Source organism: Lineus longissimus, chromosome 2 (assembly GCF_910592395.1).
Source record: "Lineus longissimus chromosome 2, tnLinLong1.2, whole genome shotgun sequence".
NCBI classification, from domain to species: domain Eukaryota; kingdom Metazoa; phylum Nemertea; class Pilidiophora; order Heteronemertea; family Lineidae; genus Lineus; species Lineus longissimus.
Window position 1 is genome coordinate 153,384 of NC_088309.1, and position 20,795 is coordinate 174,178.

The following is a 20,795-nucleotide window of genomic DNA, read 5'->3' on the forward strand; positions in this document are numbered from 1 at the left end:
TCCGACCCTCCGCTAGGCGCCGGATAGGGTCGAGGACTGGTTACCTGGCTTATGTTATACTATTGCCCATTGGCACCTTGCATTGCCAAATGCCAATCAATACCCAGTTGCCAATCGCCAGGTATTGAACAGCGAGTTCGGGTATACCCCACCTGACTCGCCGATCACGTGCTCGTGTAAGAAGCAAAATGTCGGACGCAGACATGGCAGATTGGGGTAAATTTCGGTGGCATGTGTCACATATTTTATCGTTTGATGACTAAACTGAGCAATGATCAATGATGAAACCTAAATGATTTTATTTTTCAGATGCCGATGAATTCGAACCTTCCGTCGTGAAGGCCTCTGCTCCGTCGGATAAGTGGGCAGGAGAGGATGAAGAAGAAGAGCTCAAGGTGTGTGGCGCATGCTTCCATTCGTTCTGTCTGCGGCGCCCATAACCACGTTATTATGTACATGGTCATAGCACATGAGCCTGCATGTACATGTAGGCATACGTACTACATGTGTCATGTCATATCATGTGTTTATATCATTTGGCTGATTTATATGTCTTGGCACTGCTTCATTTTCTTCAAAAGGCCTATTGAACTCAAGTCAAGAAGAGCATATTATAGGATGCGACTCGGGGATTGATTTGATGTCGCGTTATTTCTCTTGAATAGGATAGGAAACGATTCGGCTGATAAACTGCCTGCCTACCGGTCCTGTGACAAAGGTATTGTGTAAGTTGGTGAATATAACAGCCTGATTGTTCACCTTGGTTTTACAGGATAACTGGGATGATGATGATGATGACGCCGAGAAAAAAAAGGGAGGTGACGAGGCCACAACCACTCTGGTGACAAAGAAAAAGAAAAAGCCAATCGGTGAAAGAATTCGTGAAAAGGAGGAGAAAAAACGAAAAGAACTTGAAGAAAAGCGCAAAAAGGTAGGTTACATGTATAATGTAGTTCTTTACAAAATATAGGCCTTATTATTGTGCAGAAAATGACTTCTGATGTATATCATACCAGAGAATGGACTAGAGAAAACCAATTCCCCTGGAAGACGTTGTCAAGTTCTGGTCTATCTCACTTGGCCACATCGACCCTTGGAGTTCCATTTGATATTAGCCAAAGTTGTTATTTCTGTAGTATATTCAAATCAATGATAACATGATCGATGATGGGCTTTCAGGAAGAAGAGGAAAAGTCTAAAATGGGCCCTGCAGAAATTCAAGCTGAGAAGATGAAAAAGTTGCGACTACAGGAAGAATCTGACTTGGAGCTGGCCAAGGATGCATTTGGTAGGTTAATATTTGACAAGGACTTGTACATGTACTTCCTATTCTTAGCTTTCAATGAATGTGTCAACAAAGAAATATCTGTTTGCAGCTTATCGTGTTTAAATGTCCTAAATGACTTGCAAGACATTTCACCCACCCAATTTTAGATATCACAAAAAGACTGTTATGGTCAATGCTTGACCTAGCCTTCTGAAAAACTTTTTTGGAAATATGGTTCAAAAATGATACTTTGTGACCAATACCAGTGTTTGTTGTAGTCTTCAATCCTCCCAGAGGACTTTTGATTCTTGTGAAGGTATAATTAGTATTCCCTTACAGGAGTATCAAATGATGATGGGTTAGCGAAACGTACGATAGACAGTTTTCATCCAACTGATACGAATGATTTCGAGAGCTTGGCTTCAATGTTAAAGGAAAAGTTAACGCAATATGAGGTTAGTATCATGTTGGTGTATCTCGATGTGGTAATCAAAGGTCATGAGAGACTGTTGTTCACATTGGATGGTGAACTGTTGACACTTGTGTTTGGTGATCAGATCCAAAGTTTAATAATACGTTATCAACAGACTTTTAGCTGGCATTACAGTTGTGTATTGTCCATGTTGCTCATTGTGTGTTGTTTCTCTTTCAGTCTTCTGTAAATTATCCAGGATTTTTAGAAACGCTGTTCAGAGATTTAGTGGCAGGCTGTAAGTATCCTGGGTGAATAAACTCGTCGTCTTACCTTGTGTTGACATTGGTTTAGTGACGCACCATCAGTTATAAGCATTAGTAAGTTGTGACATTGGAAGTGAGTGGTAGTAGCAAGTTGTGACATTGGAAGTGAGTGGTAGTAGCAATTTGTGACATTGGAAGTGATTGGTAGTAGCAAGTTGTGACATTGGAAGTGAGTGGTAGTAGCAAGTTGTGACATTGGAAGTGAGTGGTAGTAGCAAGTTGTGACATTGGAAGTGAGTGGTAGTAGCAAGTTGTGACATTGGAAGTGATTGGTAGTAGCAAGTTGTGACATTGGAAGTGATTGGTAGTAGTAAGTTGTGACATTGGAAGTGAGTGGTAGTAGCAAGTTGTGTCATTGGAAGTGAGTGGTAGTAGCAAGTTGTGTCATTGGAAGTGAGTGGTAGTAGCAAGTTGTGACATTGGAAGTGAGTGGTAGTAGTAAGTTGTGACATTAGAAGTGAGTGGTAGTAGTAAGTTGTGACATTAGAAGTGAGTGGTAGTAGCAAGTTGTGACATTGGAAGTGAGTGGTAGTAGCAAGTTGTGACATTGGAAGTGAGTGGTAGTAGCAAGTTGTGTCATTGGAAGTGAGTGGTAGTAGCAAGTTGTGACATTGGAAGTGAGTGGTAGTAGTAAGTTGTGACATTGGAAGTGAGTGGTAGTAGCAAGTTGTGACATTGGAAGTGAGTGGTAGTAGTAAGTTGTGACATTGGAAGTGAGTGGTAGTAGCAAGTTGTGACATTGGAAGTGAGTGGTAGTAGCAAGTTGTGACATTGGAAGTGAGTAGTGGTAACCATGAACGTGCATGCAGCCCGATTCTCTTCTTACACTTGTTACATGTGTTGCATTTGAACATTTCAGTAAGTTCTGAGGATATCAAGAAATTAGGAAGTACCTTAAATGCTGTAGCCAATGAAAAACAGAAACAACAAAAGGTAAGTCACACATTACAATGTAATTTGAATGACAATTGGCTCCAATTTCTAAAAACCCGTTTAGCAAGATAAGGACTCCCCTTTTGATGTAAATGCACTTTCTGAATCATAGAGGTGATGGTGGAGCTGTTAACTTCATGACAGCTCTTCTGCTTTCTTTTCTTCCTACTCTCTCGAGAAGGAATTGATGGAAATGACTAAGTCTGAATTGGTAATAAGCATGTTTGACCATGGAACCTGTATTTATTGATTACTAATTCGTTTCAGAACACAAAAGGAAAAAGAAAGAAGAAAGGTCCAAGTGTTAAAGAAGGGGGTCAACTGTACAACTACGACGATGATGATTTGGGTGATGAATTCGATGGATTCTTGTAATATTCACAGTGATCGGCTTCTTAGACAATAACTCCTGACTCTTTGCCTGAACCATCATCATAGATTGACCATATCTCGGGATGCTCCAATGAGTAACATTTAATGGACTATAGTCAATGCTTAAGGAATTGAACCCGAGGCGGAGGACCTTGGTTGAGTTACCAAGACACTCTCGGGTGGAGCTAAAATACAGTCCAAACCCGAGCCGACAGGCGAGGGTTTGGACGAAATTTTAGCTCCACCCGAGAGTGTCTTGGTAACTCAACCAAGGTCCGAAGCCGAGGGTTCAATTTCTATTCTAAAATACCTCAAACTTAAAAAGATAGGCCACGAAAATAACTTGAATATGTGCGAATTTGGCAAATTCCATCCATCGCCGGCCCGGCCGGAGCGCCGGTAGCGCCATTGTTTACATTATGTTACGGCAACGTTACAGAAAATGAGACATGTACATTTTGTACAGCGCGCATAGGAAGTCCGCATCGGCTCGCTCAAGTGATGCTAAAATCTGCGCAAATGGGCTATTTGGAGCGTTTTTCTCGGCAAATATGTGTAGTGCTCATTAAAAAACTTAGGGTGGTTGATGCTTCCTTGACTGATTTGTGTTTGAAGCAGTGTTTTGAGCGCCTCAAACTTCTGAAGTGAGCCGAAATTCCATTGACGTGACGTGTGCATGGTTTCCACATTTTAGTGCAACCCGAGGGAACTTTGGTAGAGCATCTTGGTTGCGTGTCCAAAACACTCCGCTCTCAGAACGAGGCTTATGCATTTTCCATTTAAAAGTTGACTTTACGGTACCAAGGTATTTTAGAATTATTCATCAAACATGGCAGAAAATAATGCCAGAGTGACTATTTAGTGCATGAATTTGAAGTTTTCAATGACCGTGCCAAATTATTCAAAAGTGTTCTTGAAAACCCGTTTAGCAAGATAAGGACTCCCCTTCTGATGTAAAGGCACTTTCTGAATCATAGAGGTGATGGTGGAGCTGTTGAGTTTGTGATAGTTCATCTGCTTTCTATTTTTTCAAGTTCATCAAAGAGTGATTTTCATGTTGAGCCTCCCTTCTTGGACCCCTTGGCCTTGAGGTCACCATCAATACGAGGATATGAATGGTGATTCTTCGCTCCATAAAAGGCTCTATCACGATCTGTTCAGATTTGATCGCAATTACAATGCTGGGATTTAGCATATACATGTATTATATTTGTAAAGCTGCTTTCGCTGCAGAATTCAAGGAGGAACCATCTCAAGTTAAAAACTTAAATTGTTGGTCAGAATAGAGATTCTTCAATCAGTGGTAGGAATGTTTCTTCACTTACCAATCAAATCGTTTCTGTTCTTGCAAGACATCAGATTCTCTAGTCTGAATCTGCCAAATTATGTAATTGGTGCTTCCAGCCTCATGATGTATTATGTTGCCTGCACTCCCGCCTCTGCCTTCAATCAGATTATAACTTGATGAATACTTGCCGACTGGTACTTATTTTGATTGTGTAGCAATATGCCAGCAATTGTATGGACAGTCTGTCAAAATTACCAACAGAATTTTTCATTTAAATTTGCATGTTTATTATCATTAGTAACATTTTAAAGCAGGCACTTATTTTTATGAGAAACAGTATGAAACATAGAAATGTATACAAGGTTATGGGGCCTACTGGTAAACAGGGATTCTGTGTGAAAAACATGTATTCTTTGGTTTCGAAAATAAGAGTTACAAGGTTGTTCTAATTACTGTTCACTTAGTCAGTGGTGATGGACATTTGACATTCTGCCTGGTGCCTTGATTATGAATCAGACAAGCTGATATTGCTTTTAATGGAATAAGTTGGTCAAGTTACAAAATGATTGTTTGGAGTGTTAGTTGAGTTGAAGAGTAGCATCTGCACCCCCTGTCTTAGTTCCAGTGGATTGTCTTTGTCTAATGCTGGCATATAACAGTCATTCTTTTGTATCTTGTATCAAGTACTTGATAGCTTGCAGGCCAGTTTAATGATAGCACCATAGCAGTTCCTGTCATTGCTTTACCATCAACGGTTTATGTACACAAAAATCAGCTCATTTCATTTGGCAATGAACACATCTGTGTGAATTTCAACTCTGCTCTGTCGCATCCGTGCTGCTCCATGGAGAAGCAGTCCTGTGGGAAGGGCCGTTTCAAGTTGAATTAGTGCAATCCTCTTCCATTGATAGGATTTGCGTGTTGACTAAAGGATGCCCAATCTTTCCATTTTAACGTGTACAAGAGACCACTTGATGGGTTGTGCAGAGCTAAGCCAGGACTTCACTAGCACACGTGCTCAGTCCTCTTCTATTAAGCATGAAACCCATTACAAACCATCATTGTTACTTCAAACTTCCTCCTGCTTTTTCATAAGATTTGCAGAAACTTTGATAAGGAATAAATGGAGAGATATAGTAGTCCTGTTTTTGTGTTTTATTTCTATTGTCCGATTACACGTATTGAATGACTCACGATAAGATACCTGTGTCACCACCACATTGGATAGACTTGTGGCTGCATGGCTTATATGTCGTTTGGCATCGTCAGATTGAATAGTCGGGATCTCCAATGACCAAAACTCAATACCCCACTATATGTCACAACCAGATTGGAATAGAGGTTTGAATTGAGACTTGATGTCTCATGACAACCAGATTGAAAGGTTCATGGGCTGTGATGACCAAAAGTGAAGACTTCAGTATATGTCACAACCAGATTGGAATAGAGGTTTGAATTGAGACTTGATAGCTCAGGATGCATCACAGCCAGATTGAATGGTTCAGGCTCTAAGATGACCTAACCTGAATACCTCGCATCACCAGGGCCAGTGCTACCTCCATTATCGTATAAGTCAAGATGAAAATGCAAAGAGACACAAAAGCTGTATGCCTTCGAAACCTAACAATTTATTACACATCAATTCTCATGATCATTTACAAACTTTTCATGTATAATAAACAAAAGCACTTGTACATGCACAATATAACATACATCTGAGAGCATAGTCGATTCATAAATATTAACTGACAATGACAATGACAACTGATAATGACATTATTTGCAGCTCACAATTCACCATGTCAGATTCATGTACAAGATACGAATAAAAACCATCACCATAGACATCTACATGTATACTTCTACACGATCTTAGTACATTCCAAGTTTTGATCGAGACTGGACCTTTGAAGTGATCCCACAGACACAGTGACCCATTTGATTCATTGCATCAATGATGGTTGGTTCAATGTGTCAGGACTTCCAGCAACATTCTGTGTTCTCCTTCCAATCAGATTCACCGTCTTCATAGAACTCCTGCAAGTGCAGAATGGAACTTCAGTCATGTCGACGTAGACATTATTAGACAACAGTTGTATCGCTACAGAAGGTATGCTATCAATCCACAAAACTACAAACAATGTTTCCTGCTCAGCTTTAAAGACCAGCCTTCACTTTTCACAAGAGATATGATGATTGACAGATTGAACGGGGCAGGATCTAACCAGAATGGCTTACATGCTGAGATTATTACTCAAAACCAGCTTATTCCGGCAGCAACGACCAACTTGGTTTATTAGATCTGAAAGGAGAATGCTGTTGTACCTTCTTCCAAATGGGTACTTGAGCTTTGAGAGTATCAATGGCCTGACTGACAGCGGCAAGAGATTGTTTACGGTGGGGTGACGAGATGGCGATGATCACACTGGCTTCACACACTGGAACACTCCTGGAATACACATTAGAACCATTGGAACTACTGGTAATGAAAGTGACAGTCAAATCATTTCTGCTTTGCAGTCATTGATTAGTGGAGTTCAAAGAACATCTCACCCACTTCTCACCCCTATCAAGAGCTCATCCCGTACATGTCAAATAACAACTTCCAATTTGATTTCTGGCGAGTCATAACTACTCATTGGTTAGGATCCTCTCACATTCAGCGACATAAATACACAAGCAACAGCTGAACTAAATGACCAACATTGGGAAACAGCCTGGAAGGTGCTAACTTCTCAATCTGAAGGTATCATGTGAAAATGTCAGAAAACACACCTGATTCTGTGATACATAGCAATGTTTTCAATCTCTGGCCAACTTTCCCTCAATCTGGTGCAAACCTTCTTCAACTCGGACTCTGCCATGGGAGTGTGTGCCTCATATTCTAAACCTGTCACTTGTCGACCACCAAAGTTGTTCCTAGTTGTCCCTGAAGGTGAGAATACTCCCATTATTAAAAAATAATTCATAACTTTTGGTTAATTTAACTACAATAATAACATTGGGAAAATAATGGTAAACATCTCCATCCTGCAGTACTTTTAGTGTTACAATGGTTTGTCCCGAGGAGATCAGACTTGTTGGGATACAGACTGGAAAGGGATACAGACTGGAAAGGGTAAAACAGAGACTGAACCTTACCAATAAAGATTGAGACAGCCCCACATGTTGGTGAAGTAACAAGTTCGGTTATTTGATCAACAGACAGCTTCTCCTCAGTCACCTTGATATAGTCTGCCATGATGTCTTTACCTTCTGCTCCTGAAAGTGCAATGAAATGCCTTCAATAATCATGACTACAAGTAAACAAGGCAGACATGAATGCCAAACATGTTGGCCTGGGATGATCTTGTCGTGAGTTGTTTATCAACTGAGATTAGTACCACCTCTCTTGTATGACTATGAGGCACCTCGATTTATTGTTCCTTTAAAAGTTACTTTGTCCAAATGAAGATAATACTCTACCCGTCTTTCTAAATCTAGAATTATCCTCCACTGATAGGTGGAATCACCGCCACCTCATCACCGTCCACCAGATTCAGTTCAGCCTCTTCGTCTTCTATATACTCCTGATTGACAGCCAGCACGATATTCTCAGCAATCGCGTTCAGACTTGGGTAGGTCGACAAGATGGTTTCTTTCAGGCGTATCCCATCAACATGGATGGGCAGTGTCAGGTAGTCTTGGATCTTTCCAACAAGTTCTCGACTTTTTGCGAAGAACAAGATCTTCACCTGTAAGAGAAAAGTGTTTTCTATTTCACCAACACAAGTCAGGGGTCTGATACAGTGCGAGATGTGAACAGCACTGCCTTGGTAATCTGTCCCGGCATAGCTTGTATAGACTATGGTAATGGACACCTGGCATGGTCATGGACATTGGACGGTGGTGGACAGGTGGTGACGAGTCGGAGTGGAATATTTCTAAAATGTTCACTCTTCTCTCTTTGTGTTATGCATTCTAGTTACTCTATATAGCTTCTTCTGATCAGAAAAGCATTTGATCATTAACGCATAGCAGCTTAAAAATGATAAATTGAGGCATTCACACCTGAACCTCAGCCATGTATTTAGTGTGCCTGTCCTCTCTGTAGATTGTGACAACACCTCTGCCAACCAACCAAATTACCACACCGCATCACAGTTGTAAATCGCAGAAGAATCACTGCGCAAAGTAATAGAAACTGAAAAACCGTCACCATAATACAGTATAAAGGACAGAAAAATTGTTTTAGTCGTGAACTAAGACATTTAGCATTTAGCATAGACATTTATTGTTCATACATTTTTGAGGCATTTGTTACAGAATATGTTGAACTATTTTATCATAAATGTCCACGTAGTTTTTTGTTGCAGAGTTACAACTTGCGCACTCAGGCGTGTTAGAGATTGAGAAATTGTTTTGGAAAGGAAGAGATTTGAAATATAGGGAAATTGTGAAATACCACATTATTAGACAACGATCGTGATCAGATAGTAGGTAAGGATGATAATCAACTGATAATTGAATGTACTTGTATGTTTAATAGTCCATTTGGTGAGTATTTGTATATTTATTTATTGATGCAAGATGCCAAAAATCTAATTTCGGACGATTTTAACAGTGATCTTTCACTGGATTAGAATAAACCAATTGTCGGATTTTGTTTTGTCTTGCTACATTACATACAGGTTTCACTCACTCTTGTCTTGGGTGAGGAACCTTTTCTGTGACGGCAATGGCCAGCCTCGGTAGTATATTATCATTTTGGGGGTTCCCATCTATCTCTACATCAGCACATGACGAGGCTGAGCTCTCTTCTCCTTGCTTAGACTTGGTTCTCCTACTGTAAACCAGGACAGCAGTAAGACTAGGAGATTGTCAGGCATGTCGAGGAGCCCAGTAGTACTTTCTTTACATTCATCATTCCTCTACTATTCAGCATAATGTCAACGAGTTGGATAGGTAGCACCATATCCATAGACTGCGGCCCAATCTTGGGCACATACCAGGGCCAGGTGTCAGCAGTGGCAGGTGATAAACAGACCATATCAATCATCAAAGGCTGTCGTAATGGCATACCAAGTGCCGTACCAGAGATCACAATCAGGTGAGGAGATTTGTCTGTTGGCTGAACAGTCATCCCATGACACAACATTATCGTGAGATAACCTTGACATTTGTCACCTCTTACATAGCTCCTTTGAGAATTGGTGGCAAAGCTTTGCAAAGTTAACTCAACACAATATGGAGAAGAAATGAATCCACTTTTGATTTGATGAAACTCTGGTCTGTGCGTCAGAGGATAGTTGTTTATCAACGACCATAGTAGATCATCATAATGAATGAGCTGTTTTCTTCATCCACTTCTATCAACAGAGGTTCTGATATCAAGGATCTGAAGATTCTGCAGACATGTGAGGAGCTGGAGGCGACAAAAGCACGTGAGCCACGACGGAGTGGGAATTCTGGGAGTTCCTCAGCGACGCTGACCATTCCCCCCAGGAAGAACCAGCATAATGGCTCGAGTGACTCAGGCGGTGGCAGTTATAACCCTAAGGATGAGACTTTCAGGAAGAGGACATACTCAGGTGGGGAGAAAGCTGTCATATTATAGGATGGCCTTTAGATTCCACCATGTACATTCCAAGAGGGTCTTACTCAGATTTCTAAAAAATGGTAGAAGATGTAACTGTGAGGCACACCCTGGCTTCACTGGTGTGTCATCAAAGGTTGTGGATTAGGAACTCATGATGAACATGACATTCAGATTTAGAGTGTAGGGTGCTTAGTACATGCCAACTCGAGCCACAAAGATCAGAATCGTATTGTCTTAAGATATGACTATTACCATCACAAGTCTCCCCTTTGATGATCCTTGCACATAACTGACCATTGGTATATCGTTTATACAACATGTCCCTTGTCTTTGTTTCAGGCTCCGAATATCGGCAGTCACAGAAAAATGTCACGCCAAAGAAAAATGATCGCCGACAGAACAATCGTACACCCCGCGAGGATACGTTTAGTGCTCCAGTGGATGGCTTCATGGAAGAATTTGACTTTGAGAAAAACTTGGCATTATTCGACAAACAGGCTGTTTTTGAAGAGATTGAGAACTCACAAAAGCCAGATGTGGTGCGTACAGCTCAGAGTCAGACACAAAGGCCGGCCAAGTACCGCCATGATGAGAATGTGATTCCATCGGGACCAGTGTGTTATCGACAGATTGACGTCAAGTCTGAATTCAGGGGGCCGAGAGAGTATGTGACGGGTAGGTAATGATGAGCTGGTCATTGTTTCTCAGGGGGCCGAGAGAGTATGTGACGGGTAGGTAATGATGAGCTGGTCATTGTTTCTCGGGGGCCGAGAGAGTATGTGACGGGTAGGTAATGATGAGCTGGTCATTGTTTCTTTGAAACACAGGGTCAGGTCATTTGATCTGTGTTGTGTTAGACTCTGGCCCTGCTTGATATCGCTTTAGCCCTCTATCATTGCAGTTAAGCTTTATTCTAATTTGTCTTCCAGATCTGGGTTTGGTTGTGCCAAGTATTACGAAGATGCTCAAAAGTAAGATCTTTACATCGGCGGAGAGGTTTGGCTTCACGGCTCAGAGACTGACAGAGACAATTGGCAGATCTGCTGCAGAGATGGCGTTACAACTCAGTGGTGGAAAAAACAGGTAAGTCGGGTGTTTGCTTGGGGAAGAGTCATTACAGGCAGGTAAGTTGGGTGTTTGCTTGGGGAAGAGTCATTACAGGCAGGTAAGTTGGGTGTTTGCTTGGGGAAGAGTCATTACAGGCAGGTAAGTCAGGTGTTTGCTTGGGGAAGAGTCATTTCAGGCAGAGTATTGTTTGCTAGCTTAGGGTCTTCGAGTATTTACAGCATTATCTGGGAGGCATGCCTGTTGTGGTTCAGAAGGGTTTGCATCATGAAAGAAATGAAGCATTCAGAGCGATGGAAGTTGGCTATATAACTTCTCAGAAACTATGTTTCTTTCCTCATGGAGATTGTTATGCAAACCGATATGTGTGATGTAAATCTTCATTCGTATCTTTCAGACTCAATCCAAAGAATGACCACCAGCGCCCCCGAGTGGTTGTACTAGCAGGTTCTCACGCCCAGGGAGCTCAAGGTATCAACTGTGCTCGTCATCTGAGTAACCACTCAGTGGAGGTGGTCGTCTTCCTGCCCACAGATGGACCAATACTTCACTGCGTTCTTGAGGAGCTGCATTTATTTGAAATGACCCGAGGAAAGAAAGTTGGGAAAGTACAAGGTAAGAAGTCATTTGCTGTGAAATGATAAAGATACTCTTAGGCTGACAGATGGGCTTCTTCTGTTTATAGTCGTCTTGATTTAAAGGGGAATTGATTGAAAATGTTCAATTTGAGACAGATGATTTATGTTCCTCTCTTCTGGGTTTCCGCCGAGAGACGTTCATTTATGTTCCTATCTGCCATACATTGTATCTCAAGGTGCATGTCCACATCTGCTCATTGTCCATTTCACTTCAACTATCTTAATAAAGCCTTGTCCATTCCATCCTCAGATCTGCCTAGTCATCCACAGGAGATTATAATCAATGCTCTGGACCAAGAGGAGAGTGAAGAGACACGCCGACAGCCATGGTATCCTAGCCTGGTGGATTGGTGTAACCAGAGCAAAGCTAACGTGCTGGCGATTGACCCCCCGGAGTCTGGCAGCAGCATTGACACCAAGTGGTCCCTGTCTCCAGCGCTGCCACTCAATCTTGCTCAAAACTGTGGCAACATTTACCTGTGCGATGTTGGATTCCCAAAAAAGATTTTCGAAGACAACGGTGTGAAATATAACTCTCCCTACGGTGGGAAATTTATCATTCCGCTGCATTTAAACAAGTAAGGCAAGATGAGAGTATTGTGACAATGTGCTATGATTCTGGATGAGACATTTTAGATTTATTGAAAGTGATACCTGGTCAAGTGAGAGGAGCTCATGAGGAGCAGGGAAGTGTTGCATCATGTTTGTAACCTGGTCAAGTGAGAGGAGCTCATGAGGACCAGGGAAGTGTTACATCAGGTAACCTGTTGGACGTCATCACTTTCGCCTGACAGCATTTCCATTAGCTAGATCGTTGTGAGATTGATATCCGCCTGGCGTTTTATGTGGATCAGTGTCCTCAATGGGTTTATTGAATATTCAGGCCATTCAACTTAATCATGCAAGTAATTTGTGTTAAATAAGGGTTAGGAAGATTTCTGAGGGTCGCCATGTTTTGGAACAGACTTGTTTAGCAAATATGGAGGATTTCCACCAAGAACGAATGGCCATACGAGTAATCTGATCTCAGTCATCTATGATGAGCGAGGTGATACTTGGCTATGATGAGCGAGGTGATACTTGGCTATGATGAGCGAGGTGATACTTGGCTATGATGAGTGAGGTGATACTTGGCTCATCTATGATGAGCGAGGTGATACTTGGCTCATCTATGATGAGTGAGGTGATACTTGGCTATGATGAGCGAGGTGATACTTGGCTCATCTATGATGAGCGAGGTGATACTTGGCTCATCTGTGATGAGTGAGGTGATACTTGGCTATGGTGAGCGAGGTGATACTTGGCTCATCTATGATGAGCGAGGTGATACTTGGCTCATCTACGATGAGCGAGGTGATACTTGGCTCTGACGAATGATGTATCTTCTGTCAGGTTCTGTTGAACTTTGTCACTTTCATATCAGTCTCAATGGGATTGTTTTCCTCGGAAGCTGCGTGTTTTTAGTTTTTTGTGCATGAAATGGTGAGAGATTTTGAGTTATGCCATCTTGCATTGTGAGAGAGTTTAATGATTTTAACAGATATCGATAATATTTTTGATATTGAGAATTTGCAAAAATGATATTTTAGAACTGACACATGTTTATTGGTGAATAGAAACATGAGGTAAGTTGTCTGCAAGTACCGTGTACGTGTAAAAGTTATGATGTTAGCATGGGCAGGCTAATGGAAGAACCGGGACAACCCATCGTGGCATTGTGGCAAGAAATGTAGGTTATGTGAAAAGGAACCAAAAAGAAGTGCAGTGCTCAAATTGAAAAATTTGAAGAACATGCATGAGAAGCTGTTGTACCCAGAACATGTATGAGAAGCTGTTGTACCCAGAACATGTATGAGAAGCTGTTGTACCCAGAACATGTATGAGAAGCTGTTGTACCCAGAACATGTATGAGAAGCTGTTGTACCCATGGCCATTTTCATTCTAAATTTGGTACATTTTAGTTGCGATGATCCTCAATTAGCCAGTGAAGTGACGTTTTATAGATTTTAAACCAATGTATTGTCAGTACAGGGCAGTTAGACACTTGTTGTGCAGAACTTGTACATGCAAGAAAGTGCTGATGTTTGTAATAAACGTTTTTCTGAATCATATATTTCATGTTCATGTATTCATGAAGACAATATAGATGGTGATGTTGTCTTGAATAGGAATCATCTTCAGGCGCCCTCTAACAGCCTGAAGCCTAATCGATTCGACTATTTGTACATTGATTCCTTCAGAGTCAGCAGGTCACTTGAGGCGTTCATTGTTATTGGATGTCATTTTCCTGAAAAGTAAGATTGGCTGTTGAGGGGGGTTAAAGGCAGTAATCTGGGCGTGACTAGTATGCACAGTCAGAAGCCTCATTAGCGTTGAGTAATCCTATTTCTGGTCATCACTGGTCAAATTGTTTGACTGTCCTTGACTCTATTACATTGGATTGAGGATGACTGCTGTCCGTAAGGCAACATGTCTATGACTTGTAAAAAGACATGAGCTACATGTATAATGAAAGTCAATCAGCCATTACAGGTCCCATGGAACCTAGAGCTTTATGTATCTACTGCCAGGTGTTTAAAATAATAAACAATTTTTAAATATTTCATCTTTGTGTCGTTTCTGTAGCATTGGCAAAGCTGTCTCGGGCACAACCCCTGATTGGGTCGGGTTGTGACACTCTCATCTCTCCTTCTGCGTCAGCGAGATGGTGAAGCAGCAATGGTTGTAACTGGCTCATCTCTTACCGGGTAGGCGACTCCATCAATCTGGCTGGGCAGATTCAGTCTCGTTACTGTCTCACCCCGTTTACCTTTCACCGTGTTGACAAGACACTTGGAGTTGCCAGATTCTAATCAGTCTGGTTGTGACTGTCTCATCTCTCTTACCCGGTCTATAACATACATGGCCGTCTCAATTTCCTGCTTGTTACTATCTGATCTTTTGCCTAGTTGGCAACAAGGAGAAGCTGCCCAACCGATTCAGTCTTGAGGTTACTGTCTCATCTCTCCTTGTGTCGGCAAGATGGTTAAGCTACCATGTCCAAGTCAATCTAATTGTGGCTCTCTTATCACTGTCCCCATGATGTTAGTGAACTCCTCGTTGCGACTATCATCTCTCTCACCATGTTGACAATACGATGGAGCTGCCAGGTTCCATTTGGACTTGTTGTGACTGTCTCGTCACTGTGTTCACTAGCCAGCCAGCCCCGATTTGGTCTAGTTGTGGCTGTCTCAAGTCTCTGTGTCCACAACTCAGTGGAGCTACCAGGTCCGATTGTCTTGCCCAGTCTGTCACAGCCCACCTGATCTCATTACGTCGTTCAGATCTTGGAGACACTGTCTTGCTATTGCAGTCGCTTTCAAGAGTGACCTTATGTGACTCTTGAAATAATGGTATCGATGACGAATTTTCAACAGTTTTAAAGTTTATTGAGTAAGAAAATTCTTGATAAATATTTAATTTAATCACAAATTTGAATTGGACTTCATTCCTGCCATCCAAGAATTCTGACATTTTGGACACCATTTTCATAATTGCAAACTGTTCTTGCCAATCAAGTGGGATTGAGCCTCACTACTAGCAGGGTACAATACATGCCCACTTCACAGTTGGTTGAGAGACAACACAAGAGAGGTGCACCTTGATGAAGCGGCAACATCAACTAAGGCGTCCTCCACATGTGGCATACTTTGTTGAGAGACAACACAAGAGAGATGCACTTTGATGAAGCGGCAACATCAACTAAGGCGTCCTCCACATGTGGCATACTTTGTTGAGAGACAACACAAGAGAGGTGCACCTTGATGAAGCGGCAACATCAACTAAGGCGTCCTCCACATGTGGCATACTTTGTTGAGAGACAACACAAGAGAGGTGCACCTTGATGAAGCGGCAACATCAACTAAGGCGTCCTCCACATGTGGCATACTTTGTTGAGAGACAACACAAGAGAGATGCACCTTGATGAAGTGGCAACATCAACTAAGGCGTCCTCCACATGTGGCATACTTTGTTGAGAGACAACACAAGAGAGGTGCACCTTGATGAAGCGGCAACATCAACTAAGGCGTCCTCCACATGTGGCATACTTTGTTGGTGAGGTGAGTTGAGGGAACAGATTGACACCCAAAATGGCTGTCCTACTGACGTCACAGCTTCTATTGCTGTATACGATCATATGGGAGTTACTCTGCTTCTTGTGACTGAGGAAGGTTGAAAAGAAATCCAAGACAATTAATCTTTGATGCGAGGCAATCAACATGCAGATTAACAAATAACAATCCAATTATGTTCAATTCCAAGATCTGATCAATTACACACAGATAACCCACCATCGATGGCCTTATAACCCAGGTGGGATTGTTGATCATACCACTTACACTACACTTACAAAGTCTGTACAGAGATTGAAGAATTGTAAAAATTCGAATTTTTTTGTCTTCATCATTAAAGTTTTTGAAAAGATGGGTTCTCGGCTTCCAGATGATGAAGACGTCGGTCTTTGAAACATACTCTTCAATAGATACACTAAACCAATAATGCCAATTCTGCTGGCCAAAACAGTAGAATGCTGTAGGGAGCATATCATGATATTAGGGAGGCAGGTTCAATCCAGAATGGGTGAAATCATCATTGTGCTCCTATGGCTGAATGTCCAAAGTTGTTTCTTATAAAGCACCGATACTCTAAAGAAAATTCAACCAAAATATGTAAAGTGCAATGAAATAAACAGAAAAAATCAAATGCAACACGTTGAATGGGCGTCTCAAAAAATGTCTGAATGTCTAATATTGCTACCTTCTCGTCTCGTGAAATGGTTTTGAGCTTAAAAGCTTCAAATGCAGGAGAGTGCGTCTATTTGGATGGTGTAGGGTCATATATCCATAAATGCTGATCTGGTATGAAGGTGGAGAACTCAGGGAGTTGATGATTGTATACCATGTTATTCCATGGCCTGCTTTACAAGAGAAGTCAAGAAACTTGTCAAGATCAAGAAATTGTCCAAATTGTTTCACAGGAAGTCTTATCCGAGATCAAAAAAGTTCAACATCACATGAATAATCCATTAAAACCAAATGATAAATGTACACAGATTGGTTCTTGTCTCACCAGGCAAGACATAGTCACATCCTGGCTCTTGTCTCATCAGTACAAATGAGACAAAGTCACAACCACTCCCATGAAACCCTTAGCACAGATTCATCCTCTCACAGCAGAATCACTTGATTAGTGTTTCCTTCTCAATCATGTCTGTGACGTGATTTCTTCACAAACATGCTCAACATACAAAGATACAAGTGAACAGTTTTGCCGTACTTTCTTGCTCAGGATTGAAGAGCATAACACATAGAGAGTAAAGTGCTTTGCTCAGCTCGTGTGATTCAGGACCTGACCTACAGGTGTCGCCCACACAGTCATCATCACCGAGACGCTGATGATGAGTTCTGTTCCTGATCAGGTGACTCAGCGGCAAGTCTCTTTAACCCCGTCTGACCATCACTCTCGTAGCTCTCCACACTATTGTACTGATATGCGACCATCGTTGACATTACGGCAACCGCGGCGTCCTCTCGTGAGAGATTACGTAACTTCTGAATCAAACAACCAATCGTATTCTGTTCATTTTGTTCCCATTCCACAAGGATCTTCTCTGTTGTGCTGATGCGTTTCCACTCGGTATCTATCCCGGGTAACTCACTCTGTAAGCCTAAGATGAGTGCTAACAGACACCAGTCCTTACCTAACTGATCCGGTGGGTCTAATAACTTACTCAACACCTGCTTGGTATGAATCTTCAGGTAGGAGACATGGAGGTCAACTCCACGAATAAGCTCTCCAGCCACCTCTTCACACCCCATGCAGACAATGTCACGCACATGTTCTGCATGGTCTTCGTTTCGCTTCAGTTCACATTTTCCCTCCAGCTGCATCTGAATCATATCGAGTGGGGAGTAGATATGGACCTGACGGCGATGTTCATGCAGCTCATGGGCGCTTAGGTAGTAATGCTCCAAGATCAACCCAGGGCATATCTCACTGATCACCTGCTCAACCAAGTTCAATGCATCACCGAAGAAAAAGAAGACGTTTTTCCGAAATAGTCTCGGTCCTCTGGCCTTGATTTCTATGACCTGATCCTCCTGTTCCATGGTGACTAAACACTCCATATCACCAGAACACAGCTTCGACCCATGATACCACTGATACAAATCATTGTCCGTGTCCTGCGACTCCTGTAACAGACTCCGCCGTAATTGCACTTGAATTCTGGGAAATAGATGTACGAGTTGGCTATTAACGCCTTGCGGTGTACGTTCCCTCAGCTGAATCCCGCCGTAGACAGCGTCCGGATATCGCATCAGGTCCTTGTCCCACAATCCGTGAAGACGCTCCACAAAATTAAAAGCCGGGAATTCATATTCTGTCTCATCGTCATTTTGACACTGCGTTGCCAACTGTAACGCCTGCAGAATCGGCAGCAAGTCTCCAGCATCACACTCTGGTGACATCAACTGGAAATCATCCAACGTAAAACATCCCGTCACCCGCGATTGCATGATCTTCTCATGAGAGAGGAGCTCACCGATCACTTCCATGCAGAGCCATCTTGGATTCATCACAACATAATCCACCTCAGCACCACTCTCGATGTAGATGATCTGAAAAGACAACAAAGTTATTGGTGAGGGAAACGTATTGACAATTAGTTAGCATCAATGACACATTCCCATCCTGCACTTGTCATGAGGTTTCCCTTGATGAACCCTCTCTGGCAGTTCAACACTGGCACTGGCTTTGCTAGCAAGATATGCTCAGTCTTCTAAACTCATTAAAGTTAGATAGAAGATAGAATCAATAGTGACAGATATGAGAACAGGCTGCGACTTAAACCATGATTGGTTTCGAGTCCCAGATTATGTGACCATAGACTTCAAGACGGACCTGGTCACCTTACCTCTCCCATGGTTTGTAACTGCTGCATCAGTTCCTTCATGTGTTCCTCACTTGCCAGAGGGTTGACCCGTGAGCGCACGTTCTCCACAAACTCCTGGGCCGAGAGCACCGGGAACGTGGGAGCAAACCGCCTCCAAGACGGCAGCTTCTCGATGACAGCTTCCAGGAAACCATTCACACAGGGCAGATTCTGAAAACATGGGAGAAAATGTCATGTCAACAAGATCGCATGTTCTGTTCTAGTGCCACAGTCTGATATACTGATCTGGTTACCATAACAACTGATCTTGGGAAGGAGTTCCAAATCATTTGATTTCTACTCGAGGCCCCGACGACACCCCGTGGAAGGTCAGCTTACCTTGATGATCTCTGTTTTCTGCTGCGAGAGATGAATCTTCATCATCTTCATATCAACAGACAAGGCAAGGTGGGCATCAACAACAAAGACATGGTCGGACACTGCCAGGTCATATCTGAAATACAGAGGCAAACTTTAGTGAAGCCGTGAGACCAGTATGACTAATCATTGACGCCACCCCCACCTCCAGGATGTAGCTTATTGATTGCGATGATAGAGGTACCGTCACTTCAACAACCTCACCTCCAGGATGTAGCTGATTGATTGAGATGATAGAGGTACTGTCACTTCAACAACCTCACCTCCAGGATGTAGCTTATTGATTGCGATGATAGAGGTACCGTCACTTCAACAACCTCACCTCCAGGATGTAGCTGATTGATTGAGATGATAGAGGTACTGTCACTTCAACAACCTCACCTCCAGGATGTAGCTTGCTGATTGCGATGATAGAGGTACCGTCACTTCAACAACCTCACCTCCAGGATGTAGCTTGTTGATTGCGATGATAGAGGTACCGTCACTTCAACAACCTCACCTCCAGGATGTAGCTTGTTGATTGCGATGATAGAGGTACCGTCACTTCAACAACCTCACCTCCAGGATGTAGCTTATTGATTGAGGTGATAGAGGTACCGTCACTTCAACAACCTCACCTCCAGGATGTAGCTTGTTGATTGCGATGATAGAGGTACCGTCACTTCAACAACCTCACCTCCAGGATGTAGCTTGTTGATTGCGATGATAGAGGTACCGTCACTTCAACAACCTCACCTCCAGGATGTAGCTTATTGATTGAGGTGATAGAGGTACCGTCACTTCAACAACCTCACCTCCAGGATGTAGCTTATTGATTGAGATGATAGAGGTACCGTCACTTCAACAACCTCACCTCCAGGATGTAGCTTACCTATGGTGTCTAAGTGCCTCCTCCAAGACGGCTTCAGCGACGGGGCAGACCGTCTCACCGCGGGCGTTCTTACCACAAACCACTTTATCAGCATGAGTAGCGACGAGGAAGACTCGTGTTGGATATTGAGCTGTTCCACATGGACCTGAAACAGACAGGATATTCAGTTGGTAGCAGCAGAGTGATCAATCGTATAAGACATAACACACAGAATATCTATCTGCCCAAGTCTCTTGCACCTGGTGCAGCAGTGGAGTAACTGACATCTCTACATAAGATGACTGAAGAAAGCAACAATGATGAGAGCAGACAAGTTCTGTTGGTTACAAGTTTCTGAAGAGAGATCATACCTCGTGGCTCCTGTGGTAGCACCCTGGCCTTGATGAAGCCCAACCAGAAGAGGAGAGAGATCTTACCTAGTGGCTCCTGTGGTAGCACCCTGGCCTTGATGAAGCCCAACCAGAAGAGAAGAGAGATCTTACCTAGTGGCTCCTGTGGTAGCACCCTGGCCTTGATGAAGCCCAACCAGAAGAGAAGGGAGATCTTACCTAGTGGCTCCTGTGGTAGCACCCTGGCCTTGATGAAGCCCAACCAGAAGAGAAGAGAGATCTTACCTAGTGGCTCCTGTGGTAGCACCCTGGCCTTGATGAAGCCCAACCAGAAGAGAAGAGAGATCTTACCTAGTGGCTCCTGT

At 42.7% G+C, this 20,795-nt stretch overlaps 4 protein-coding genes across 12 annotated transcripts in view; 2 read left to right on the plus strand and 2 right to left on the minus strand.

Annotated features, from left to right (window-relative positions):
• The first annotated feature begins 121 nt into the window (after positions 1-121).
• Positions 122-5,734, plus strand: LOC135499852 (eukaryotic translation initiation factor 3 subunit J-A-like). The gene is made up of 8 exons (XM_064790831.1): positions 122-216; positions 310-395; positions 773-931; positions 1,180-1,288; positions 1,607-1,722; positions 1,920-1,977; positions 2,865-2,938; positions 3,206-5,734. The coding sequence occupies exons 1-8, from the start codon at positions 189-191 to the stop codon at positions 3,311-3,313; spliced, it is 738 nt and encodes a 245-aa protein (XP_064646901.1). The 5' UTR covers positions 122-188; the 3' UTR covers positions 3,314-5,734.
• Positions 5,735-6,212: 478 nt separating this feature from the next.
• On the minus strand, positions 6,213-8,200 carry LOC135483447 (molybdopterin synthase catalytic subunit-like). Its single transcript, XM_064764396.1, has 5 exons — positions 8,064-8,200; positions 7,740-7,859; positions 7,374-7,527; positions 6,924-7,047; positions 6,213-6,635 (listed from the first exon to the last, which is right to left on the minus strand). The coding sequence occupies exons 2-5, from the start codon at positions 7,837-7,839 to the stop codon at positions 6,573-6,575; spliced, it is 441 nt and encodes a 146-aa protein (XP_064620466.1). The 5' UTR covers positions 7,840-7,859; positions 8,064-8,200; the 3' UTR covers positions 6,213-6,572.
• A 767-nt stretch (positions 8,201-8,967) lies between these two features.
• Positions 8,968-13,985, plus strand: LOC135499857 (enhancer of mRNA-decapping protein 3-like). 5 transcript variants are annotated; one of them, XR_010449356.1, is made up of 8 exons: positions 8,968-9,077; positions 9,520-9,687; positions 9,957-10,168; positions 10,516-10,851; positions 11,106-11,259; positions 11,639-11,856; positions 12,130-13,087; positions 13,118-13,985. XR_010449356.1 is itself a non-coding variant. In XM_064790845.1 (7 exons), exons 2-7 carry the CDS (start codon positions 9,524-9,526, stop codon positions 12,459-12,461), a joined length of 1,416 nt encoding a protein of 471 aa, XP_064646915.1. In that variant the 5' UTR covers positions 8,968-9,077; positions 9,520-9,523; the 3' UTR covers positions 12,462-13,985. The 5 variants fall into 5 exon arrangements, 1 of the variants encoding a protein (XP_064646915.1); XR_010449360.1 differs by having other exon boundaries at positions 12,130-13,032; positions 13,088-13,985; XR_010449357.1 differs by having other exon boundaries at positions 12,130-12,952; positions 13,003-13,985.
• Positions 13,986-15,300: 1,315 nt separating this feature from the next.
• The window catches only part of LOC135499869 (death-associated protein kinase 1-like), a 61,582-nt gene continuing 56,087 nt past the window's right edge, over positions 15,301-20,795 (minus strand). For all 5 annotated transcript variants that reach the window (XM_064790902.1, XM_064790882.1, XM_064790908.1 and 2 more), the window contains 4 exons: positions 20,102-20,246; positions 19,192-19,306; positions 18,835-19,023; positions 15,301-18,538 (listed from right to left, as the gene is read on the minus strand). In XM_064790902.1, coding sequence (XP_064646972.1) covers positions 17,300-18,538; positions 18,835-19,023; positions 19,192-19,306; positions 20,102-20,246 — 1,688 coding nt within the window. In that variant the 3' untranslated portion in view covers positions 15,301-17,299. The remainder of the gene's footprint in view (positions 18,539-18,834; positions 19,024-19,191; positions 19,307-20,101; positions 20,247-20,795) is intronic.